This window comes from Pavona decussata, unplaced genomic scaffold (genome assembly GCF_977016875.1).
Source record: "Pavona decussata unplaced genomic scaffold, jaPavDecu1.1 SCAFFOLD_207, whole genome shotgun sequence".
NCBI lineage: Eukaryota > Metazoa > Cnidaria > Anthozoa > Scleractinia > Agariciidae > Pavona > Pavona decussata.
The window spans coordinates 535183-561368 of NW_028145612.1; the positions used below are offsets into that span (position 1 = coordinate 535183).

Below are 26186 nucleotides of genomic sequence, written 5' to 3' on the forward strand. Positions count from 1 at the left end.
TTAGACTAAGCTTTTTGAATTTGTTATGAATTGTGTGATACCTACATCCGGTCAAACGTAAAAAGATTAGAAAATCCCGTGAAAGTAAGGATTTCACTTTGAAAGGCCAGACCTGATACGTTTTTGCGAATTTGAGAATTTACTTATTACTGAAAAAGCCGGTTTCAGGAACCTTTGGGTGAATTCGATTCAAGTAGAGAACAAAAATAAAACGCTGACATCAGTCTCGGACATACTTCACTTTAAAAAAGACTTGAAAACTTTTTAGGAAATCGTAAAGTGATTTAGTAAACTCAAAGATGCACTTAATTCTTATCTTTAAGCTCTAAAAGTAAAAACCTTATCTCTTACGGTCTTTTCTTCTTATTTATTTACTTTTTACGTTTAAGTGCGATCAAATATGTTGTATTATATTCTTGAACCAGTTTTCTGTCATTGTTAAGTCGCGATTCTTTCTCACCAAGTCGCTTTTCAGGCTTTTTAAAATATCCAGGGTGAAGGAGTTTATTGCAACCGTCCCAACGTTCCTTTTGGAACACTATATGGAATACTATATAAATAACTCGGATTAACGGGGATGAGAAACACGTTACAAGGCCAGGACATAATCCTTCAAAGATACAGGAAACAGTTGAACCAAACTTCCAATAATCTAAAGTTTACCTGTTTGAGGTTATTCCAGCAGAAAAACAAAACAAAAACAAAAACAGTGATTTTTTTGAAAATTGAGACTTTGGAACAGTTTTGGAAAACATATTTCTAAAAAAATCAAGTTTGATCAACATAACATTTAGACTTCTTTTAGCAAACATTTTCATGTGTCTTCGTATTTTGTATCCCTTAGAATTTATTTTAAACAGGGACCCGTACTATAACAGGGATAGCTCCTCTCACTTTAGTCACACAGTCACCGCTTCAACGTCATATTAATGATGGGGGAATAGTGAGCTAGTAGGAAGTAAACGTTGTGGAATCAGTGTTTTTTTAAGAAAAAGAACGAAATGTGTCTCGAAAAAATAACCTTAGCTGTTAAAGGAATATTTTGGACACAATTTAGTGTAACTGAGCCGCAAAAACAAATAAGCAAATCTCAAGCTTTACTGACGAGGTACATACGCGTACGAATTTTAAATTGATTTTGTCAATATCTATTGTGCACGGACCCTGCGATGTTCACAGCTCAGTTTCTACAACGAAATGACTGACGGCATGGCCAGGACAGGGTTCCTTTTATAGTACAGGTCCGTGTTTAAACGCAAAATTTAATATACAGTTTTATCATGTACAATGATTTATAGTAACACTCTGGTTAAAATCCTTCTTTATTTCAGTTTATTTATAGTTCTCTTTAATCACGAAACCATTTCAGTTATCCTGCGGGCTAAGCAACGAGCAAGAACTGTGGATCCTTTTGTCTCCCGGCGTTTTGCTCAACAAACAATGGAACAATTTAATAAGTCTCCGTTACTTGAAAATGCTTTATTGTAGTTGCGGATAATTGTTATCTTAAATTATTTCTTTGAGAAAAGGGATCACATGGTAAAGATTCAACGCGCAAGGTCACGTTGTCAAAGTTTGTAACGCCTTTAGGTCTTGAGAATGATGTATTACTCAGTCAATGATACAGGCATACTCGGAGAAAGGAAATCCGGGGGAGCTAAGGTACATTAAGCCAATTTCACGTGTCAAACATTAAACATACTCCTAGGATTTTAATGTCGATGTGTGCCACATGCGCAACCGTAGTTCTTGCCTGCATGGCGTAAATACAACGCTCTCATACCAGCAACAACAGTTATTGGTATCGGAAGAATCTCAGTTTTAGAGCTACGCTAGGTTTTTTTTTCTGGTTGAGTCTCGACCTTGCGTTTGTTAAAACGTTTTCCTTAATAAACCTTAGAGCAAGAACTTAACCGAATCACTCGAAGTAGGCCGTTTGCACTAAGACGTGTAGGCCACAATACATAAAGTACGTTGCTTTCAGCCAATGATGGCATTGTGTCTTATAAAACGACCGTAGGTTAGTTGCCCTTTCAAAGCTTAGAAGTAATTGCTGTGAGCAACTTAGCTGGTGTTTACTGCCAATAAAGACCAAGCCATTTAATCTTAAATATGTCCCGTGACAGATTTCTGGTTGAAGAACCCCTTTTTTGCATCTCGGTACGAACCCAGCAGGCCGACAGGAGAACTGCAAGTCCTGTTTTTGTACTGTTTTGTAGAATTCTATCGTTAGTGCTTTATACAACAGGGCCAAGTTTATGAAGCCCTTGAGAGTTTTGTGTCAACACATCTTACTATAGAGGACTTCATGAATCCACTATCTGGAAAAAAATTTGGTTGGAGACAGCCTCGTTTCCAGTCGCTCTTTGGGCGCAATCGAATGAGACGTCATTTGTTCGGTAAAATTTGCCCAGGCCTCGCGCTTTCGTGTTGGGCCCCAGGGCCCCGACATGAATCTCGGCTCACACGATAAGCAACATGAAGCCTGGGAACGAGGCTGAGTTTGAAGTATGAGGGTCTTGTTATAACTGTGAAACTCACCTGAAGGTTGCAATGCATTTAGCGTGCTTTTTCCAATAAACTTGATATATTTGTATATTGTGAAAGAAATGTGATGTTATGATTTTAGCGTGGTGAATAAATGATAGTTTTTTTTTTCAGTCGGTGACAGGCACACTCGGAATAGGAAAATCCAAGTGCTTCCAACTGGAGTCGAAACTATGACCTTCCTGTTGGGAGCACTCGAATTTTCGTTTTACGGGCGCTGAGAATGCCTGTGTCACTGACTAAAAACGTCTATTATTTACCTGCTGTACTAGACTGTTGCAACGTACGGTAGTACTTACTGTCACTGAACGTTGGCAAATGTAATTTATTTCCAAAACCACTTTGTCGAGGGAAGAAATACATTTTCGTCAATTGAAGTACAACAACAGTGGACTAGATTTTCAAAAAATGGTTATGTTAGTGTTACTACACTATTAAGTATATCAGTTTGGGTATGGATGACCAAATGGTTCCAATTCCCTGTTACAGAACCCATTTATGCACGAGCAAAATACGGAAATAAAAGCTTAGCAAGTTTTGAGTAAAAGAATTCCCCAGAACGTTGCCCCTTAAGTTGCTGACTTTTGTATCAACACACTCTTCAGAAGTTATCCTAGGATCAGGCACAGAAAGAACAGGAGAACACAATTGTTCGTGTCGACGGAATATCTGTTCGGAAGGCCTTAAACCGTCTCAGAAATTTGGATAAAATTTTGTTGAAAAAACTGTACTTCTCTTTGCCTGAGAGAATGTCGTTTCAACCTTTGGTAACACTGGAAATCTATTTTTTTCTGTTTTCAGAGGAACAACATCCGTTTAAAGTGTGAAATGGGACGAACTAGCAATATACTCAGAATGACGGAAGAAATGCCGACGTGCCTGCATGAGACAACTTAGCAGGTACGTCGGCGATAAAGGTCTGGGATATCTTCTGATATCGGCGGCTTATGTTCTCATATCCGGAAACCAAGCTATCCCAGGTGGTACTAACGCAGGCTTTGTTGTCCGCATGTCGGCGGCAAATGACAATCAGGCGTTAGTAATGTTGCAGCCTTTATAAATAGAGGCACTTTGTTCCAATCATCCAAGTGCGAATTACAGGTGATCTTCTGGAAACGGGTAACGAATGTTACAACCTTCCGTATTTTGAAGTTCATAGTTGTAGGACGCAAAATAAAAACTGCGCGTATGGTGAATAATATTGTGAGGCGAGAGATAAGAAAGGATTACAAAAAATGGTATTTCGTCTTTGTTAGCTTCTGCGCAACTAAGTAGCCCTAAAAGGGAGATTTCCTCTACGCTTGTATTTGTAATCCTTCAGTCATGTTATTTGCAAGGGCTATTTATCGCGCAATTTGAGCAAAAGATTGGAAGACACCTTGATAGTAGGCTTGCCTCGGTGGCGTAAAACATTAGGTATTTTAAGCAAACATGAAGGAAACGGCACAACCTTTTAAGCCACGTCATGATTATGCATTGCTGTGGTTGACGTGTGGGCACAGCCCAAAACCTTGAGGTGGTTATTTTGCGTTGTAGAAATGCAGATGATTACTAAAATTTATAACACAGGTGCAACGCCATTTTCTGCTCATTTTAAGGGGCTTGTCGTTTTATGATGGTTTTGTTTTGGGCGCTGATTTGCCGTTATAGTTTCTTCAGTTTTCCCTGCATTTTGAACTCCTTACGTTTCTGTACCACGCAGAAAGGCAAGGTTGTATTGTTAGCTTCACGTGGCGTTAACCTTCTGTCTCTGCTGCGGCTATGGTTGGTCAGCTCGAAATGAAGGCAGACATTACGGACTAAAACAAAACACTACTACAGCATTTACTTGGGCTCCGCTTAGGAAATGTAGTGTTTATAAAAATAAAATTAGGGTTCAAATCCCTTAATAATATTGGCGCTTCGGGATTCTTTAAGGGCCAGGTACTTGTTAACGACTTGTTTTCTCCCGGCCTGTTCAGCCTAATAATGAAATCAGATACACTTGTAAATGCTAGTTTTCTTAATTTCATTCAGGATTCATATGCATCTGTCCCTAGCTAGTTAATTTTTTCTACTCTGTGTAAACATTTCTTGAAACTCATGGGCATAGTTAGATTGTGAGGAAAGAAAAGGTTGAAACTGAAGAAAAACAGGGATTTTTACTCGTTTCGGTACGACAACGAATTAATATTTTGGCTCTGGTTTTCTTTTTTTTCCTTCCTTTTTTTCTTTCAAGTTTTCGCGTACCTTTTGTGCACGGCCGCGTAAGAGCTGGGCACACTTTCCACTGTGCGTGATTGGCGATTGTTTTCCGGGGCCATCCGGGATTCGCGAAGGCCTCCTAAGCTAAGATATATCTTAATTAAGTATTGTTTCTTAATAGACTATTGTTATTTCAACAGTAGACTTATGTCAAGAAACAAGGGTTAAGGGTGCGTAAGCTTCAGTCAAAACCTTGTCGGCGTGTGACCTCTAGCATTAATGAGGGTCCTGAAGGGGTAAATGGGAACTGGGATTGGCCTGTTTTTGCCCTGGGAAAATGAGATTTAGGTCACTGGGACTGGGATTTGGTCAATGATCTGGGAATGGGAGAAAATGTCAAAAGTAGGAATGTGATAAATATTTTGTAACCATCCGCCATGACCAGCGGAGACATCACCTAATTTCTGGGGTTGAGAAGAGTCACAAAAGTGTTCAAGCACCTTATTCGTGCCAATTTTTAGCATGAGCCAGCGTCCGGACGTTTTACTTCTCCCCGGTTAATTTGCGGTCAACTATATTTGTGTACAGCGGTGTGTGTAAAGCCAAATGTCTACAGAGCATGCGTATTTCTATAATACAAAGCACTGATGGCGAGAATGACGGCGGGAGCAGAGTTGTCCTGCAAGACTCGCACTGTTGACGCGGAAGTTTTAACTTAAAAGTACTTTTCTACTCAAAATGTTGTTATACAAATCGGCGAGAACTGTAAACTGGAATAACGATTGGATCGTTCAACAACCCAGATGGAGAAGAATATTCGTAGAATGTGTGGCATAGAGGAATTGAGTAGACGAAGAGGATTCAGTGTGACAGGCCTGCACGACTCCCTAGCGGGTGTTTTACCTTTTTTTATAATTTGGTTCTCACGAGTATATCTTTGATTGACCGAACTCTTTTGTAATATATGAGGGGCGGGTCTTTGTAGATTTCTTTGAGCAATAGTTTTTTGCTCTATTAAATGCCAGTCTTTCATGAGGATTTGTTTAAGTTTGGCATTGGTCGGAAGTATTGGGTAACGAAAGGTAAGATTCATTTGTTCTCGTTTGGTTTTTAAAGGAGTGCCAGTTTCCTGTCTCAAATTGCACTTCTGAGAGGGTCCTTTGAACAAGGTTCTCGGGATAACTTCTTTCCCGTAGGCGTGACTTTAAGATTTTGAATTCGCTCTTCAAATATTTTTTTAGAATAGTTTGTTCTGAGAAGTCTCAGAGCCTCGCCTTTGAAGTGCGTACGCACATCAAGAATTGAATTGCATCTGATGCTTGTATCCAGAAATGTCCTTTCTGTTTCTGAAATTTCAGCCGTAAATTGAATTGTGGTGTAGTGTTTGTTTGCTCATTGCATTATCTCCTCTCTGTTTTAAGTCCATAGGGAAAATATGTCGTCTATATATCGTTTCCAAATGGGCGGTGTTAATGCGCTTTGGTTTAAAATCTCCGTTTCAACCTTAACCATGAAGATATTGGCAAAGGCGGCTGCCATTTTTGTACCCATGGCTGTACCATGGGTTATAATAATAATAATAATAATAATAATAATAATAATAATAATAATAATAATAATAATAATAATAATAATAATAATAATAATAATAATAATAATAAAAGTCTATTTCCTCACAAGATAAAAAATACATATCTCATGTCACAATATTTGAGTAAAAAGTACATACATCTAAGTTATTTACAATTAAAATACGCTCACATAGCTAAATTGTATTTAAAATTTTAGGCGATTAACGTAAGAGTTCTTGAATCTATCTGAATTAACTTTCGGATACTGACTTGTTTGATTCCTTAAATTGTAAGTCGATACTTTCTTCTTGGGTAATAGTCCCCTTAGAGGGTGTTGGTCTATGCCGGATACCTTACTAAATACTTTTCTATCCTGCTTTTCTAGAAGGTTCTTGATAGAAAAAGATTTAGATGTATATTTACGTCTGTAACATCTATCTAGAAAACACTGCATAGCTGTCAGCTCCGCCTCAAAAGCACCATATACCGGCAACCCATAGGAAACCATAGGAAGCACAATACTTGGGTAGGTAGTGTTTTCCACAGAACTGGAATGAATTTTCTTGGAGGATTAAACTTAGTGATGAGTCGTATTTAGAAGCCGTAATTTTGGGGATGCGAAGAGAAAAGAGCACTGGGATTTTTTTCTGAATTCTGCTATTGGGAATGGGATTTGAACACTGGGAAGTGGGATTTAAAAGCCAAAATGGGATGGAAAATGGTATTGATACCCCTTCCCCCCCCCCCCCCCCGTCAGGACCCTCTTATATCACTATCGGGATAAACTAGTTATTGCTACATGGCTAAGTACTAACATATGAATATTTGAAGAGGAGAAACCACAAACTAAACGCAACAAGTTTATTTCTCAGCTATTAAAATTGAACGGTAACGACAACAAACTCAACTGATATAACATGGAATATATTCATATCAAGTTTTGGCTGGAAAACTCAGGAGCATTCAAAAAGCGCTCCAGTATTTGAAGATGTCTCGGTTTGAACAAAGCGACTTTTTGTAATGTTCTTTGTTTGAACACCACACTTGCCTGAAATCTTCAAGTGACACAAGGCGATACATTGGTTGTCTCAGCTTGCGTGCAGTCACAGTTGAAGGAGATCGTGTCTAAAAGTACACACGAGTGACCATGAATGGCCACGAGTGACCACGAATGACAATACATCAAAATATTATACTGACGTCATAATGACGTCATTCTATAAAATAGTCATTATTTAACCGTAAATGGACCGTTATCGGACACCTAAATAGGTAGATTTGATACGTTTCCGAGAGACGAGAGTGGAGCGGATGGGGTGGGGAGGGGAAGGTTGGGGTGGTGTAAATCTACCTCCTCCCGTTACTTTTTTCCAATCCCCTTTTTTGACTTTGCCCTTTGAGAATTTTGGGACTGCAAAATTATAAGGAATAATGATTCGCTTGGAAACAAATCTACAGACAATAGATTCTGGTTGTCCAGTCTTTGCTGAAGACATTTAGACAAAAATATTCCTTCTAGGGGAGAGGAGGGTTTAATCCAGGTTAAACGAATAAATTAATATGTCAATTCCTTTGCCAAGTTCCCGGTGATGATGTTATCCGCCATTACAAGATCCGCAGGGGATGCCAGGTACGCGTCCCAAGTTCCATTCATTCACAATCTCGACTACAATCTGTATAAGGAGTGTGTTCTTTCTACTTCAAACGCAATTAATGACAAACTCTCCCACCAAAGGCCAAGACGCATGAGTTACCAAGGAACTACCAAGGAACTGCGGGCTCATGCAATTCCCGGAAAGGTTTCGATTTCACTCTTCCGCGAACTCTGGCGGCTCCAGCGTGTTCTTACAGTGTTAAGGTAGGTCCCTTTCTTACCGCTATGTACTTGGAAAGTTGATCAGTACAGCATGGAATCAAATAGCATCGCAGACAATGACTGTAAAGCGAAATGCTATTGTAAATCGACAGAAGTGTTTTTTGTATTCCGGGTTTTAGAATTGCTCAAGTATTGGATTTTACAGTAACCTTAACTGCTTGGCGTAGAATTTAGACAATAGCGGCGTATCTTTCATTCTTTGCCTTCTCTACATGTACTAGTTTTAAATTAGTGAGGTACAAATCAACTGCAATGTATTTGATGGAGATCCGTAGCTGGTAGTTTTGGCCACGGCTTCGCTGCTCCGTTCGCCCGGCTAACTTCTCCTTCGCTCAGCATCCCGCCAGCTACTCAGGCTAGAATGAATTCTCGAGAATTCTAATGTAAAGACTCATAAACATTTGTCTTCACATTACTACGGTAAATTGGGCTACACAAGCGTTGCGTATCCTAAGCGTTGGTAATGTTTTGGGCCAGATGTCCACTGCAGCTTTATGTTCAAACTTTAACCTGATGTTCATACAGCGGAATTTATGAAGCGTGTCAACCGAGATATTAAAATTGTGGGTGTTTTAACCCAAACTCTTTAGCATAAGGAGCGAAAAAGAAAATTCTTTTGGCATTCATTGGTGGTTTTATAATATTTTTAAAAAGGAAATTCGTGGAAACCTAGGGACGTAAAAGGAGCGGTACTACACAAAATCAAACGCAAAACATTGTCCGATGAATAAAATCGAACATTGTTTATCTATAATTGCACAATGTCTTTGACATTTGCAATTCCGATGAAGTTTATCCAGAATCGTATATTGCTGATATAGGATCAAAGAAAGGCAACTTTTCGATCAAGATCTTTTACGCTGACAAAAACAAGATTTAGTCTCCAGGGCAACTAGAAAAAGTCAAAGACGATCCAATTTCATTTTGACTTGAGGTAGATTGCATAACAAAACCCGAAGTCACGCATTCACTTCAGGACAGTGTTTACCGCGAAATTGTACCGGGAAATTTGGGATCACCGACTGGTTTATTTTCATTTGCTCACAGCGACTTATCCTATGCACAGTTCCCTCCAAGAAACCAAGCATAATTTTGAGGGGAAAAGTCGTGACTAAATCTTGGCCCTGCAACCACATTGCTTGATGAAAATGGGTAGTTCACAGCAACCTCGTTCCCAGGGACTCTCCTCTTCACGTCCCAGGGTGCATCCCTCTCTCGCTCCCAGGACGTGAAGCGGAGAGACCCTGAGAACGAGGTTGAGATCACAGTTGCGGATCCAAGACCTTCAAGCAGGTGGGGCCTGCCGCCTGATCCAATCTCGTACTCTCGTATTTTGGTCAGCGGGTGGGCGCCAGGAGAGACTCTGTGGACTTCGAAAAAATTCAAAGTTTTTGATTAGCTGTTCCGTAACGGTTTTCATTCTTTTACCGCAGTAATCCTGCGGTAATAAAATTCGAAGTCCCCAGAGTCTCTCCTGGCGACTAACCGCTGGCCAAAAAGCCTGAGGACTGTGGGTACGAGATTGGACCTGATCTTGAACGTTCGACTTGCTTCTCTTCATGAAACGAAATATCTTGGCCCCTCGGCCCTACTGGCCTCAGTTTCAGTCTTAAAAGTATGGGTTTGCGTAAGGGCCCTCGGGTCCTCCCTATATCCGGTACTGGTTCACACGAAGGAACTTGACGTGGAAAACGTGAATAGATTACTGCTTTTTATGTACTGTGAATTTCGATAACCTAATACATTTTCCATCAACGAAATGATAAATGTGAGTAGGTTCAACGAGAGCCATGGAAAAAGTCGTGCGAATCAAATTCAAAGCCAGTTGGAAACTCAAAGAAAGCTTATTAAAAACAGCATTCAAATAAACAAGTGAGTGTAAAGTGTGGTGATTGTGAGCTCTCTGGCATTTATACATTAGGTAGATTTCCGATTGGTAGGATCCATCATGCAAACCTCTAATTAAGTCTCATAAGTCTTCTGAAGGACTGGTGGGTGTAAAATACTGGTGACTGTAAGCTATAAGCTTAGAGCTGATAGCTGGTAACCGGTATCCAGTAACTGATACATGTTCGCTGATGTCTGGTAACTCGTTGGTGGTAGCTGATACCTGAAAGCTTTTAACTGGCGGCTGGCAGCTGGTTGCTGATCGCTGGTAGCTGGTAGCCAGTAAGTAGTAGCTCTACTAGCTGGTAACTAAAATGCTGGTAGATGGTTGCTAATAGTTCGTAGCTGGTAACTGTTAGCTTTTAACTGGAACGTGGTATTTGGTTACTGGTAAATGGTATTGATTCTTGGAAAGTTTGCTTTTTTATAACATTTTGTGAAGAACACCTTTTTTCTGAACATTTTCCAGAGTAAAGAGAATGGTTGTTTGGTAAGGTTTATGTGAAAAAAGAGAAGTCACCATGCTCGTTTAGGAGAAAGCTCCAATGCGCATTTCTTGAAGAATATACACATTAGAACACTGATAAGCTCGCTACGAGCGTTATATCCAAACATCATAGCATATCATTGGGAAAACTGTGTACCAAAAACTAATAACATAACGGGAACAACAATTACTATAATTTTTTTATGCTGTATTGTAAGTAAGTGCAAATTAATTGAATTTGCCATCGTGTTGATGATGCTGTATCGTCACTTTTCTTTCGTCAAATGTACGTTATGCTAGACTATCAGACAATAGAAAACAACCGTAAACTGTCAGAAGTGTACCAAATGTTCTTACCTATTTTGTGAACAATAATTAAACTTGTTCTTTGAACTATTTTAATACATAGAACGATTTGCACGATGTCCTTTAGTCCCCCAGAACTGCATTTGTCCCAGCAACAAGATATTTTTAACAAAAATGATTCGTTCAGTTCAAACGTTCGCTTGTGTTTCTTCAGCGTGCACTGAGAAATTCACTGAAATGTTTTTATTGTTATGTTATGTTATGAAATGTTTTATTGTTATGAGTTAGAGTATATTTAAGGTTGTCTTGTTGATAATTTTACTTCAAATTTGAAACTCATTTTGTTGGAGACTAACGTCAAGACAAGCCTTACAAAACTATTTTGGTTTTCAGATCCAGACTCACAATGGCCTCTGTTGTGCCGAAAAAGGTCAATGAACATTTGGAATGTGCCATATGCATGGAAACATTTCAGGAACCAAAAGTTTTGCCATGTCTGCACACCTACTGCAAAGGATGCTTGGAAAAACTGGTGAAGAAAAAAGGACCTGATTATGTTTTAACCTGCCCTGAGTGCCGGCAGGATGCAAAAGTAAGTAGCATAATTAACGATTATTCCACGAGCCGCCGTTGGATATGAGATGATACGCGCCGAGTTATGATCATCCCATATCCAACAAGTGCGAGCGGAACTATTGTTTTATTAAAAACAACCTACAAATGTTGCTGGATTTTTCTGATTTCATTTTCCAAGAACTACTAAAGACGATTTAATCGCCTCTTAATTATTCTTGAGCATGGTCAATCAAATTTCTGAAATTGCATTATCTAATGCCGGATTACTTTTTTATTGAAATGGCTTATACAACTGAATTGAAAGTGAATTCTGGTGAAAAAAACTTACAGAATTAAACTGCAAAGCTGTGCTTTCCGAAGGACTTTCGGTAGATATTAACAACGCTACGAGTCGTATACTGAGTGTAGGTTGAAACTCTAATATAAACGAAATTAAAAGTTACGAAAGGTTGATAAAATAAAAGATACGCAAACGAAATACATCTAACAAGAAACGAGATAAACAATTACTCACACTGTATCACCACGGAAAAACTAGAATCAAGAAGAAACTGCCCCGGGCGACAAAATCAAAGGGATCTTGAACTGCAAAGCTTAACTGCGCTTAGCGCGACTGCAAAAAAGACTGGTTTCGCTGAGAAACTGACATGTATATATATAGCAATAAATCATGCGAAAATAAACAGGAAGCGACATAAATGAAAAGAAACCTACAAAAGCCACTAATGAACAAGTGAAACAAAAGGGAAAATAACTACAAGAAAAAACCACGGATGCGTAAAAGAATGTGGCACTTAGACCACATATTTCAATAGGCCTTAGACACCCAGACCTTCAGTTGACGCCATAGACGTTTGTCACGCGGGACCATGTTCAGTGTCAGAAGAATAAAAGCTTTGTTTTTGCACGGCAAGCCTCGCACTGAATTCGCGTCTGGGCGAGGCTTGCCGTGCAAAAACAAAGCTTTTTATTTTTCTGAGACTCAACATGGCCACCCAGTGACAAATTCCTGTTGTGCTATTGATGTTTTGGACGGCAGCAGGATATTTTAATTGTTAGGATGTACGAGTTGATTTGAAGATTAGAACGCTTGCAGTTGAAGGTTGTTTTTTGCGCCAATCTTGTCGTATTGTTCTCTTTTCCAAGAAACTCTGCTCCACGTTGAATGAACGAATGCGTTGCCGCAGAGAAAGTAAAAGATAGGTATCCCTGCAATAGAAGAGGAACACCTTCATGTCCAATTCTTCTTTGAAAGGTTATATCCCCTAAGCAAGTTTCACAACGACCTGCTTCAGGACTTTAAGGTGTGAGACATAAATCTGGGACACATTAACTTGGTAACAACTAAATGTGAAGGCTTTTTATAATGGAAGTGCACTTAGTCGACAAATCATAGAGCTTTAGTGATACGAAATTTATTCCACGCCGCTCTTCTCTCTTGTTAGATTGCTGACGGAGATGTTGGCAAACTGCAAGCAAATTTCTGGCTAAACAATTTCATGACCTTACTCAGCATGCAAGACAAGACTGCATCTGGGAAGCCATTGCCTTGTGAACACTGTGACAGTGGCGACCCAGTGGTGTCACGTTGCACTGACTGCAGCGTTTTCATGTGTGAATTTTGTGTCACTGCACACAAGAGAATCAATACGTTCAAAGGTCATCAGATTATATCCCTGGCAGAAGTTCAGAAGCTTGGTTCAAAGGCCCTTGTCAAGCCATCATTTTGTGCAAAACACGCTGGTGAGACTTTGAAACTGTTTTGTGAAACCTGCCAAGAAACAATTTGCCGAGATTGCACCATTGTTGATCATCGTGAGCATAAGTACAACTTTGTAGCAGATGTTGCTGAACGAGAGAGGAACGTTGTGCAATCTTCTCTCAACAAAACGAAAGCCAAAGAGGGTGCAGTTGTAGAAGGTTTAAAAGCTGTCCAAACAATGAAACAGCGCGTCCAAAGTAAAATGTCAGAAGTAAACAAGGAAGTTGATGTCTTTTTCAACGAGCAAGCCAAGGCATTGGAGTATTACCGTGCAAACTTAAAGCACGAAGTCACTACACAATGCCAAGTAAGAGTCAGTCAGCTCGAAAAACAATCGGAAATGCTTTCTTCTTTCTTGGCTCAGTTGAGAAGTGGTATGGACTTCACCAATCAGGCAATAGCAGACGGAGATGATGTCAAACTCTTGTCCTTGAAGAAACAACTTACCGAACGGCTTGCCCAGCTGAACGCGTCACAGACCCAGTGTAAACCCTGCCAAGATGACTATTTGAAGTTACAAGTACATCAGACGATTTGGGCCATAAAGAAAATGGCAACGTTGCAATACCAGCCCATCGACCCTCAGAAATACACCGTTAGCTTTGTTGGGGGAGAAGAAGGAGTGATGTACGATACTTTGGTTGGACAGACCATTGGGTTGCTGCTTACTAACAAAGATGAAGGAGCAGAGCCTGGGGGGCATCAGGTCAATGCTCGAGTCATTTTTGTAACCGGAGATGATCAAGAAAATCGTCCTCAGGTGGAAGCTCTTCCCGTACTTGACAATGGCGATGGGTCTTACTCCTTTTCTTATTGTGCAAAGTCTACAGGACGTGTAAAATTGTCAGTGATGGTGGAAGGTCAAGAAGTACGTGGAAGTCCCTTCACCTGGGAAGTCTATCCGTTGCTACCTGGTGTATCAGGCAGCAATCCAAAACAAGTGATTGGACCCGCGAGGCGCAGAGCCAGGCAGAGTGTAAGGGTGGAAAAAGATGCAGGTCGCGAATATGCCACCGGTTTCAAGGAAGGGAGATATTGCTGGAAACTGCAGTTGCTCGATTTTAGTGCTGATCCGACATGCATCCTGGAAATTGGGGTCAACAGTAGCCCACAAAGTTATCCCATGGGTGTTTATGGCGCACCGCGTGGCAGTCGAAATCCGGGAAAATGGTCATGGAGTTATGATACAGAGGATCAAGAAATCTCCCGATCAGACAGGCAAGAACCATCTATCAGTTCTGTGGAAGAGAAAGATGTGTTTGTAGTTTTCCTTGACTTTGAAACAAAGAAACTTATCATCTTCAATCAGCGAAGCAAACAAACTGAAATCTTTAACGGTGTTCAAGGATATGGATTGTTTCCTTTGATTTCGTGTCAGCATTTGGCGAGGAGATACGTTGGAGAGGTCTCTCCAAGCCTTAAAGTCCTAATAGAGTAAATACTACCTTAAGATAATATTTTTCTTAAAATAGGCTCTGGTGATAATTTTAGAATTTACGTTCATTTTTATAAACCTGTGTTTACCTTATAGCTTGATTAGCTCTTGCACCAGTGTCCATTTCCATGCAAAAAGATAACTGCTGTCACGCAGTTAAATTAAATGTTTGGAATGAATTTACAAAACCAAACAAAAACAAAAAGTGACAGATATGGTTACCTAGTCCGGGTTGGAAAGAAACACGAAACTATTTTGTGTTTACCAAGTAGTAGAAATACGTGCGAAGATATTAAAGTAATGTTATGGAGTAAGTAAAAGCCGAAAAACAAACCAACCTAAATTACATGTACAACAACAGCAAACAAAGAATTCTAAAAAAACTGATGAACGTAAAGAGGCTGTGTGCCTAACGAATGTTTAATGAAATTGAAACCTAAAATGAAGAAACTGACGAACATGGATGGATCACACTTACTTTAAGTACGAAAAACATTTTTATAAAGTCATTTTCGTCCAAAGTGAAATTTGTTAAAATGACTGAGCACTGGATAATAAGCATTTCTTTCGCTTGTAGCTAACTCACTCTTTAAAGGGCCTGGGATGGTAGTGAGAGCACCTGTCTACCTCTGGTATGATTTTTGGACCCTTCGTCGTGAGTTAAAGGGATTTTGTTGATTCTTATTTTTTTTCTGAGAAATCTGGTTTCCCTAATTTCAACACCCAGGCCTTGTAAGCCAACATTTTCAAGTTCAAATTCCAAGCGGAAGCCGCATGCTACATGTGACATGTCACTTGTGTTACATGTCACCAGCTCATCTCAGGTTCACATACAACTGCAAAGTCTCCCAAATTATGTATTTGTTTCCGTTAGGTTACGAGAATGCGTGGAAAACATGTGCACTCCTTGTGTTAAGCCTAACCACTGTATTTTTGCAATTTTAGAATAGTAGTTTCTAGGTGTAAGGGGAGATAGACTGTTCACAGGCTCCTATTGTCTGCGGTGAACCATTGAGTTCAAGAGAGCAAAATCTGGGAAGAACAAAAGACAAGTCTTTATGGAGGAAGGAAGGATAACAGCCATTCCATTCCGCACCCTCTACAGTTTGATGTTTTTCCATATCTTACCTAAAATGCAACTCAAAACTCGGTAATCGATTTTAGCCAGCACACGTAAGGTAGACGACGCTGAAGGGAGCATATATTATAACATAATATGTATTACCGCAGTATACATACTGTAACATTTTAAGCCAGTAACGCAGTTTGTATATCATTTTTATGTAACTGTTAACAATTATGTAGTTACCAACCGATTATATACAGTGTTCAAACAAAGGTCAGTTGTCCAAAAAAAAAAAAAAAGGGTTCGCGACAATGCTGAAATGTAGTCTTGGAAATAGCCAATGAATTTTAATAAAAGCTCAGAATCCATAATGCCTCGACCGTACAGCGAAGACTTGAGACGGCGGGCAATATGGATTCTGAGCTTTTATCGAAATTTATTTTTTGGACAATCTTTGTCGAAACAGCTGTATACTGGGGTTGTTCAATAAAAGTAGCAATAAGGAAAAAAAGCAAGTTGAAAGTTTCGTTTAAGCTGATATCGACATCAAGTATACACATTTTCTTTGTAGGCTTAAAATGGTCCACTAAATGATGTGACTATATGTGATTAAATCGAAACTACAATCGTTGTCGAAAGTCCAGGGACTCCTTGATTGGTTGTCCTTTGTTCCGAAAGGAGAAAGGGGGGTGGGGGAGTTATTTCCCGTAACGCTCTGAAAGGTGAACTGGTTAGCTTGAGTGGAAAGAGAACGATAAATCCACATTTGACAAGGTGTTCCGAGGACTTTTGATGACGATAGTAGGTTTGTAGCTTAGATTTGTATATTATATGAAGTGATTTGTGTAACAAAATAACCACGAAAATTGCGAGAGTGACGTAGTTGTTTTGTAAACTCAGTGACTGCTGAGAAGTGCAGTAGATGATCTCCTTAACTGCCCACCCTTTAATTAATGGCCCCTTTCGCCTATTTAACTATAAAAATGAGCGAAAAAACGGAACGACGTTTCGGTGTCATCCTGGCACCATTTTCAAGTAAAGAATGCAACAGAAAAGATAATTTATACGTAAAGTAAAGGTGTGAAATAGAATAAATTAAATTAAAACTAAAAGTAACTGTCCAGTGTTCATTCAGAAGGTGTCATAAAATGGGAGTTTTGTCCGTTAGACAAATAGTTTTGCACGAATGGAGTCTGACTGGGTGTTCAGTCTTTTTGTCTTATGTAGGTTGTTTTTTTTGTGAGTATAACAGGTTGAGGGTGGGTGGTAGTGGTGGAGGTGGTGGTGTGTGGGGGAGGGGGGATGGAGGAGGTTAGGACTACCGACCAAAATATGACAAAATGCGGGAGATAAGAGAAAATAGCAATTTGTGGAAAGGGGCAAGCAAAAGCAGTAGGATCAAAAACCAAAACGCTGGTAGCTGAAAGAGGGGTGCACCGTGTGATTTGTTCAGACACTCCTGTTCCCCCTTCCCCATCCATGCACAGTGTTGTGTTTTCCCGCATAATCAGTAGCAAAGAAGTTATTTGTGGAATCAAATTCTTTCGATGACATGGTCAAAGAAATTTGACTTTCATAGCCTAGCCCTATTCTCAAAACGCTCAGCGGTAAGCTAAACCAAAGTAAGTGCTAACTTTTAATTTATTTTTAACTCCTTGATGTAAGAATCTCAAAAGCGAACATTACGAAAACGCTAAGAAATGAGAAATAAAATCCTTCGCTAACATTATTTTAATATCGGATATGTGTTAATCGGCTTTGGAATAACCAGATCCCAAAGTTTGGCCAGTCTTAATTTTTTCCAGCAAGCAGGTCAGAACTTGCTAAAAGGTATCGCTATCCCAACCGTGAGATTTTTATTTCAAACCGCGTGACCAAACTATGGTCACGTTAGAACTGTTTCAGAGCTGCCTCGCTTTCAATCATCTTTCCCTTTCCCATCCATTCCAAATTGCTCGAATAAAAAGCCACGAGAACGCGCGGGACTCGTGATTTGGCAAACTCGGCAACTAACTTTCTCTTTCTTTCTATTATAATCACTTTAGTTTTACGTAGTTCCGTTATTGCGCAAATACTTGCAATATATGCACATGCCCCAATGCAAATTCTCATTTTACCTTTTGGCCAGCATAAATATAGAGTATAAATATAGATCACTTTAAAACGTAATTCTACGTTGTATCCTTCATTCGGTCTCTGCTTCTCTTACCATTTAACTTGACAGAGACTAAGAGAGAACAAAAAAGCAAAAACAAGAAGAAACTGGCGAGACCCTGGCCGCTCCGACAAACAATTTTTTTGGGGGGTAGGGGGGATTGCTTTGTGTCAAAATTATTTATTTCAAAAACTAAAAACCCTCCCTCCCCACTCATATATTTTTTTGAGCTCTCTCCAGCCTGGGTACTATTCTTCTTAGTTGTGTACTCGGTTGTTTCGTGGAACGCGTGTTGTTTTGTCAAGGAACTTGGTCAAAAACCTCAACGTGGGAGCTGTTTGCGGGGAAATTCGGTTAGACGATCGATCATACGGCTGTTAAGCCGAGTAGGTAAGTGTGCGTGTTTACACTTTTGTCAGAAAAAGATTCTTATCAACTATAATTTTAGAAGACACAAATAGATTCGTGTTGGAACCAAGAACAGTCGTTTTCACCTACAGCTGTATGAAGTTACACTCTTTATAACGGAACCTTTTTTGTAGGAACGTTGCGGCTGAGTCGCTGAGATTAACCAGTTGATAACTTTAATGACATACTCCAGGCTCAGAATCAGAATCGTTTTTTTTTTCAATGAGCGGTATAAGTACCGGTAAATCAAACTACATGTTATAGTCTTTACAGTCTAATTAACCCAAATGTCGAGAGTTGGCTGGCGTGGTATCTTTTATGCAGCTCTAGAACAAACATTTGACAGGTACATGTACCTTGATACCAAATTTCAGTAAATAATGCTCTTTGACAGGTTCGTGGTCTCAAATGAGCATTGGTTTATGGAAAAACCAAAAAAAGTTACCTTAAAAACATCTTAAGACTTTTTCAGGCTTAAACTGCCTAAAAATAAGCCCTAGCCCCTAGCTCCATTAAGCTTAATGATTCATTTCTCATCGACCTCTCTTTTGTGAAAGCGGGTCGAAAGGAAACACTGAAACATATTTTAATTGGTTATTTGAGGGAAGTACCGATTACATATATGTCTATCCTGTGACTGCCCCTTTGTAACAAGCATCTCACTGTAGACTGGAGATGTCGTTTTTTGCATCGCAAGGGCTTGTTGATTTTAGAAGAAAAAAGGAAGACCATCAGCACAAAACAGCAGTAGTGTCCGCTACGTCACTGGCATGCGGCCAGGAACGTGGGCTCAGGCGCTTGGAGCCTAGAGTTTTCGAAACTTGTTCTCTCGAGGAAAAAACGACCTCGAACCTTTCGTGACTCGCATCCCAGGGGAGTGACGAAAGGCCAACTGAGCAACTCGAGTTCGTTTTCCCATAAGAAAACCAGTTTTAAAAACTATGTACACCTCTTGGATCTTTATGAAATTATTTTTTCTCTTTGGAAACGTAAAAATTAGGCTTGTGTTTTCACTTACCGAGATATTGTTTTTTAGTATAAATGCAAAACGTTGAGTCTCCCGCAAATTCAAGAGCCCACGTTCCACGCCAATGACGTAGCGAATACGTCGTTCAGCTCTGTTGGTCGCGACAGGTGTTTCGTGAAGTTTAGCGCACTTGATTTGGAAGCTCCAACGTGTTTTTAAATTGCTAAGGTAGGTCAAATTTGGTTTCTTTGTACTCGCAAAGTTGGTCAGTTCAGCGTGGAATCAAATAGAGATTTAGAATTGTCATTTAGAAATAACCACGCATGGGAACGCTCGCTGTTTCCGGTTTCTAAGCGTGAAAACTGAGTAGTTTTGAATAAGCATCAAAGGCCAGAATAATTTTGCAAACTTTTCATCTATGTGCTTGTTTTCTCGAGAAAACAAAAGCGGAATCTCACGTTCGCCGTTTGCCATAAACGCGATTCTAAACCTCTCTATTGACTGAAGGGAGTGAAGACTGTACGGCCGTCTCGTTGATTAAGACAAATATCTGCTGGTGCTCAGCAGATTTCACACGTAATCGTAGTCTTTGCAGTCCTTTGTTGCTTGGTGTCGAATTTAGACGATCTCGGCGTAGCTTCCATTCTTAAAATTCACAAAATGTACGAGCTTTAACTTAGATGACCCGTCTGAAATCAATTTGCTTGTAAAGGCGACAGAATGGCTCATAAATATTCGCCATCCCACTACCTGCTTGTTATTGAATTACTGTTTGTTCACTTAAAATAGATGTCACACGTTTTCATATTCATTTGTTGCTGAATTGTCCGTGGATAAGTCAAGTAATTGGACCAAATGTGCCGTATTCAGTGTTGATGTTTTGGGACTATTTTTCAGTTTATCGTTGATGTTGAAACAACGAAATTGTTGAGCTGCGCCAGACGAGATGAATACAGAGATACGTAATTATTTCTCGTTTTCAAAGACCCATGTTCACCCAAAAGGCATCACGGGCGTTTATTATGTTTAAAAACGCTTCTATATTGTTCAGTCTTGTGATCTGATTGGTTTACCAGAATATTCCCGTTTATGAACCTGCACCTTACTAATAAACAAATGAATATTTTAATTCAATTACTTTTGCCAATAGGGGCAAACGAAGGAACGCCTTGTGAAAAATTATTATGTTTATTAAATATCTCTGCGCAACTCTATTTCACCCGGGCTTTACATGAACCGGGCAAATAAAAACAAATCGAGATAATCAAACTTATGTGTCAAGGTCAGATATCGGTAGAAATCAGAAACATCGCTATAACAGATGCGTGCAAGGAGCTAACAACTCCTGTTTCAGAATAAATGTTATGCTAAGAGACTGAGACGAATATATTCTTTCGGAATAACAACTTTACAACCCTGTCAACGGCGAGGTGTCACTTAGAAGCGACCAACAAGTATTGATGAAGAAAAAAAGCCTTATTTTGCCTGCACAAACACAAAATAATTCAAGGTGACAAAACCCGGAAATGGAAGAAAAAACTCTTTACAAGATTATGAGTTAAAGATGGCCACAGACTAAACGAAGCGGGACGCGTTGTTCGACATCCGATTTTCCTTTCCTCACGAAGGAGGAGGTGGGCAAGGCAGGCTACACCTGGAGGGAGCTTGAAACGCTAGCAAAAAACAAAAATTGAGATGGCGGGCAGTTTCCATGGACCTAAGCTCCACTGGGAGTAGTAGGGAATAGGTAAAGTAAGTCATTTGTTAATGAATTGGAAGAATAAATTCTAGGAGGAGTACTACCCATGAAGGCATTTTCTCCGGATAGACAGTGCACTGACAGTGGGGAACGTCTAAGCAGCTACGACGGTAGGGCCAATTTCGCGGTTATTCCAACTCGCTTAGCTTGTACGGAAACGGTCAACTACCCGCTAGGAATCAAATTGGTAGAAATGGCCTTCAAGTAAAGAAAGAGAATGAAAAATTTACTGTCGTGTGCTCACGGTCTCCACAAACCTTGGACTTGAGCTGATTTGATAGTTTTACGTTGTTGTTTTGCAGCGGACGGCAAAGAAATGCATCAAAATTTAAAACGCACGTCCAGAATGATTATTCTTTTTATTTAATCTATTATGAACAAGAACCAAGCAAAATGTTTGCGCATGGTAAGGCAGCAGCATATATGTGCCTTATTTAAAATATTACATATGCGCAACGCAGTTTTATCGGAACCACAGATTTAGTAAGGTGGTAACAATATCTGCAATGATAATGTGGTCCCGCTCTTGCTCGCGGAAATGTGCAAAATATTACACACAGTAAGGATACGCCGTGCATTTAAAAGAAATCGCTATTGAAATCGTGGTGTGAGTTCACGTGGTTGTTGTTCTATGACACATGGGGAACACTGATTACTTCGCCGCCACAAGCTTAAAGCCAAGACGTCTTTATTTTTCATTACGAAACGTTTGTTAACAAATACAACGTGTAAATTTAATTTTCTTTCGTATTTATAATGCTGTCATTCACTTTTTCCTGGTTAAATGTCAAAGTATGCTATTCTAGCAGGCAATAGAAAACCACCAATTCCAATTCCGTTCATTGATGCAGCAAGTGTTGTTATCGCCTCAACGAATCATAATTTTTAAAGTTGTGCCTTAAAGTAATTAATTTTATTATATCTTTCAGTTAGTTTGCATGGTGTGATTGGTCAATTTTTTGGGCCGTCTTTTACTGTACAGACCGCTAGTTTCCTTTCCCAACGCCGAATTAACCTCACATAAAACCTCGTTTTTTCCCGTTGATTTATGGCTTGTGCGCTTCTCGCCTGGGCCATAAATCAACCGAAAAAAAAAAAAAAAACTCGCCGGATCGGTAACTTATAGTACGGACCTCGAACTCGGCTAGTAACAGCTATGTATAGTTAAGGATGTCTTGTTGGTAAATCTTACCGCAAATTTGAATCTCGTTTTATTGTTGATCAATGACAAGGCTTAGAATTATATTTTTGGTTTCCAATTCCAGAATCACAATGGCCTCTGTTGTGCCCAAAAAGGTCAATGAGCACTTGGAATGTGCTGTGTGCATGGAACAATTTCAGGAACCTAAAGTTTTACCATGTCTACACACCTTCTGCAAAGGATGCTTGGAAAAACTGGTGAAGAAAAAGGAACCCGATTATGTCATTACCTGCCCTGAGTGCCGGCAGGATGCAAAAGTAAGTTAAGCATAATGAACAATTATTCCACGGGCTACCGTTGAATACGAGATGATTAGCGCCGAGTTGGCTACGATCATCCCATATCCAACAAGTGCGAGCAAAATTATTGCTTTATTAAAACACGACCAAGAAATTAATGTTGTCAGATCTTTCTGATTTCATTTTCCAACAACGGCTAAGGACGATTTTGTTACCTCCAATTCTTGAGCATGGTCAATCAAGTTTCTGAAATTGAATTATATGGTGATAACGTTTTTATTGAAATGGCTTATACAACTGAATTGAAAAGTGAATGCTGGTGAAAAAAATGGCATTCTTCAGTAGTTTTGAAGACCGGGTAACAATGCCACCTTGCCTAAGTAACTTCACTTTAGTCACTGATTGACCTCCGACCTCAGGTCCTCAGTAGGCAGTTACTAGTTATAGCCACGCTTTTTAAAAATACGTAGAACATGACTACCCGTAAGAGTTGCTGCTGTCCTGAATACTTGGTGACATTTTTGAGTCGTTAGGCCCTTAAACTCTTGAGAGAAGAAAGTTGAGTATTTTTTTTTTAAAACAGGCTTGGTTAACATGTTTATTTGCCTACTGAATATTCTTGAAGCATGGGAGTAGAGAAAATTATGTTAACTTCTTCTTAACTCATGTTCAAGAAATTTCTACTTGAAATTGAAATGCTGGGGATAAAGGGGGTCTAGGTATAATTTAAGGTTAATTTTTGGATTTTATTTTAACGTGCAACAGACCTTCTGGGAAATAATTTGGGGCTAGGTTCTCAAATCGGGCATGTACCAAAAGTAAAGGAAACCCGAAAAAAAACAGGAAGGAAGAGCAAACATTTAAATTAGCCTTGGACACCCAGATCTTCAGTTGACAACAGACCTTTGTCATGCGGTGGAATGCTGAGTCTCAGAAGAATAAAACGCTTTGTTTTTTGCACGGCAAGATTCGCTCACACGCGAATTCAGTGAGAGGCTTGCCGTGCAAAAACAAACCTCTTTATTTTCCCGAGACTTAATATGGCTGTTGAGTGACAAATTCCTCAGTATTGAGCTATTGATGTTTTAGACGGCAGCAGGATGTTGTAGTGGTTTGGGCGTCTGACTTGATCTGACACCAATCTTGTCGTATTGTTTTCTTTTCCAAAAACCTGTACTACACGCTGTTGTTCTCCACAAACAAATTCTTGCAGAGTAAGTAAAAGATACACATCCCCGCAATAGAGGAGCAACACCATTATGTCCAATTCTTCTTTGGAATATATATAATATATTATAACCCCTAAGCAAGTTTCAATAACGACCTGCGGCAGGGTTTACAGGTGTGGGACATGCATCAGGGACAAATTATTTAGTAACAACTAAATGTAAGGCTTTTTATAAAAGAAGTGCACTAAGATAAAAACTCTAAGAGCTTCAGCAATATGAAGTTTTTTTCCACACTGCTCTTTTTTCTTGTTAGATTCTTGACGGAGATGTCAGCAAACTGCAACCAAATTTCTGGCTGAATAATTTCATGACCTTACTCAGCATGCAAGACAAGACTATATCTGGGAAGCCATTGCCTTGTGAACACTGTGATAGTGGTGACCCAGTAGTGTCACGTTGCACTGATTGCAGCGTTTTCATGTGTGAATTTTGTGTCACTGTACATAAGAGAATCAATACGTTTAAAGGTCATCAGATTATATCCCTGGCAGAAGTTCAGAAGCTTGGTTCAAAGGCCCTCGTCAAGCCATCATTTTGTGCAAAACACACCGGTGAGACTTTGAAACTGTTTTGTGAAACCTGCCAAGAAACAATATGCCGAGATTGCACCATTGTTGATCATCGTGAACATAAGTACAACTTTGTAGCAGATGTTGCTGAAAGAGAGAGGAACGTTGTGCAATCTTCTCTCAACAAAACGAAAGCCAAAGAGGGTGCGGTGGTAGAAGGTTTAAAAGGTGTCCAAACAATGAAACAGCGCGTCCAAAATAAAATGTCCGAAGTAAATAAGGAAGTTGATGTCTTTTTCAACGAGCAAGCCAAGGCATTGGAGTCTTACCGTGCAAAGTTAAAGCACGAAGTTACTACACAATGCCAATTAAGAGTCATTCAGCTTGAAAAACAATCGGAAATGCTTTCTTCTTTCTTGGCTCAGATGAGAAGTGGTATGGACTTCACCAATCAGGCAATAGCAGACGGAGATGATGTAAAGCTCTTGTCTTTGAAGAAACAACTTACCGAACGGCTTGCCCAGCTGAACTCTTCACAGACCCAGTGTAAACCCTGCCAAGATGACTATTTGAAGTTACAAGTACATCAGACGATTTGGGCCATAAAGAATATGGCAACTTTGCGATACCAGCCCATTGACCCTCAGAAATACACTGTTAGCTTTGTTGGGGGTGAAGACGGAGTGATGTACGACAGCTTGGTTGGACAGACCGTTGAGTTGCTGCTTACTAACAAAGATGAAGGAGCAGAGCCTGGGGGGCATCGGGTCAATGCTCGAGTCATTTTTTTAACCGGAGATGATAAAGAAAATCGTCCTCAAGTGGAAACTCTTCCCGTACTTGACAATGGCGATGGGTCTTACACCTTTTCTTATTGTGCAAAGTCCACAGGACATGTAAAATTGTCGGTAATGGTGGAAGGTCAAGAAGTACGTGGAAGTCCATTCACCTGGGAAGTCTATCCAGTGCTAGTACGCAGTGCTACTATCCCGGGTACTATGCAGTGCTACAGAAATCCGAAAATAGGGATTAATTTTAACAAGAAGCAGATGAAGGGTTTGGGGCAAAATGGTGGAAAAAAATGCAGGTAGCGAATATGCTTTCGGTTTCTGGAAACTGTAGTTGGTCGCTTTTAGTGCTGATCCAAAAAAAGCGTAAACGCGTATGCGACAATGCCGAAAGGTAGTCTGGGAAATACCCAATAAATTTCTTGAAAAGCTGAGAATCGATAATACCTCGACCATATAGCGAAGACGTGAGATGGCAGGCAAAATGGATTCTGAGCTTTTATTAAATTTTATTGGGTATTGCCCAGACAACCCTTCGGTATTGTCGCGTATGCTTTTACGCTATTTTTGGACAACCTTGTCGAAACAGCTGTATTCTTGGGGGAGTCCAATAAAAGTAGCAACAAGGAAAAGAAACTAGTTGAAAGTTTCATTGAAGCTGATATCGAAAGCAAGAATACGCATATTCTTTGTAGGATTTAAAATTGTCCATTCAATGATGGGACTATATGTGATCGAATCGATACTACAATCGTTGTCGAAAATCCAGGGACTCATTGATTGGTTATCCTCTGTTGCATGCGAGAGGGGAAAAGGGGCTGGGGGAGTTATTTCCCGTAACGCTTTTAAAGGCAAGTGATCTCCTTAACTGTCCACTGTTTAATTAATGGCCCCTTTCGTCCATTTGTACAGAAAACAAGATCAATGAAATTATTGTAACAGACATTGTTTTAGAGAGAAATGTTGATATCCAAAGTGTGTTTTAATATGAAATTGAATAAAAAATTGAATGGCGACTTCTCTGCTCCCTCATGAATCTGAAAATAGAAAAAAAAATGCTCTGGGCCCTTATGAGATCATTTATGATTTATTGAGTAAATAACGTTACATGAAGTTTTAGGACCACCGACCAAAATAGAAAAAGAAAATTATGACAAAATCCAGGACATAAGAGAAAATAGCATTTTGTTGAAGGGGCAAGCGAAAGCGGTAGGATCAAAAACCAAAATCCTGG

At 39.7% G+C, this 26186-nt stretch overlaps 2 protein-coding genes across 3 annotated transcripts; both read left to right on the forward strand.

Annotated features, from left to right (window-relative positions):
• The first annotated feature begins 8064 nt into the window (after positions 1-8064).
• Positions 8065-25968, forward strand: LOC146460737 (E3 ubiquitin-protein ligase TRIM45-like). 2 transcript variants are annotated; one of them, XR_014857564.1, is made up of 4 exons: positions 8065-8160; positions 11252-11450; positions 12880-16615; positions 25804-25968. XR_014857564.1 is itself a non-coding variant. In XM_085087816.1 (3 exons), exons 2-3 carry the CDS (start codon positions 11265-11267, stop codon positions 14632-14634), a joined length of 1941 nt encoding a protein of 646 aa, XP_084943942.1. In that variant the 5' UTR covers positions 8065-8160; positions 11252-11264; the 3' UTR covers positions 14635-16664. The 2 variants fall into 2 exon arrangements, 1 of the variants encoding a protein (XP_084943942.1); XM_085087816.1 differs by lacking the exon at positions 25804-25968 and having other exon boundaries at positions 12880-16664.
• On the forward strand, positions 21564-25968 carry LOC146460738 (E3 ubiquitin-protein ligase TRIM45-like). The gene is made up of 2 exons (XM_085087817.1): positions 21564-22444; positions 23909-25968. Exons 1-2 carry the CDS (start codon positions 22211-22213, stop codon positions 25253-25255), a joined length of 1581 nt encoding a protein of 526 aa, XP_084943943.1. The 5' UTR covers positions 21564-22210; the 3' UTR covers positions 25256-25968.
• Positions 25969-26186: the final 218 nt, after the last annotated feature.

What these genes read in the sequence shown, in the direction of transcription:
- LOC146460737 (XM_085087816.1), top strand. Translation starts at nt 11,265, where the DNA reads ATGGCCTCTGTTGTGCCGAAAAAGGTCAATGAACATTTGGAATGTGCC. An exon ending in AGTGCCGGCAGGATGCAAAA is followed by an intron (nt 11,451 to 12,879) that starts GTAAGTAGCATA and finishes CTCTCTTGTTAG; the next exon opens with ATTGCTGACGGAGATGTTGG.
- LOC146460738 (XM_085087817.1), top strand. Translation starts at nt 22,211, where the DNA reads ATGACAAGGCTTAGAATTATATTTTTGGTTTCCAATTCCAGAATCACA. An exon ending in AGTGCCGGCAGGATGCAAAA is followed by an intron (nt 22,445 to 23,908) that starts GTAAGTTAAGCA and finishes TTTTCTTGTTAG; the next exon opens with ATTCTTGACGGAGATGTCAG.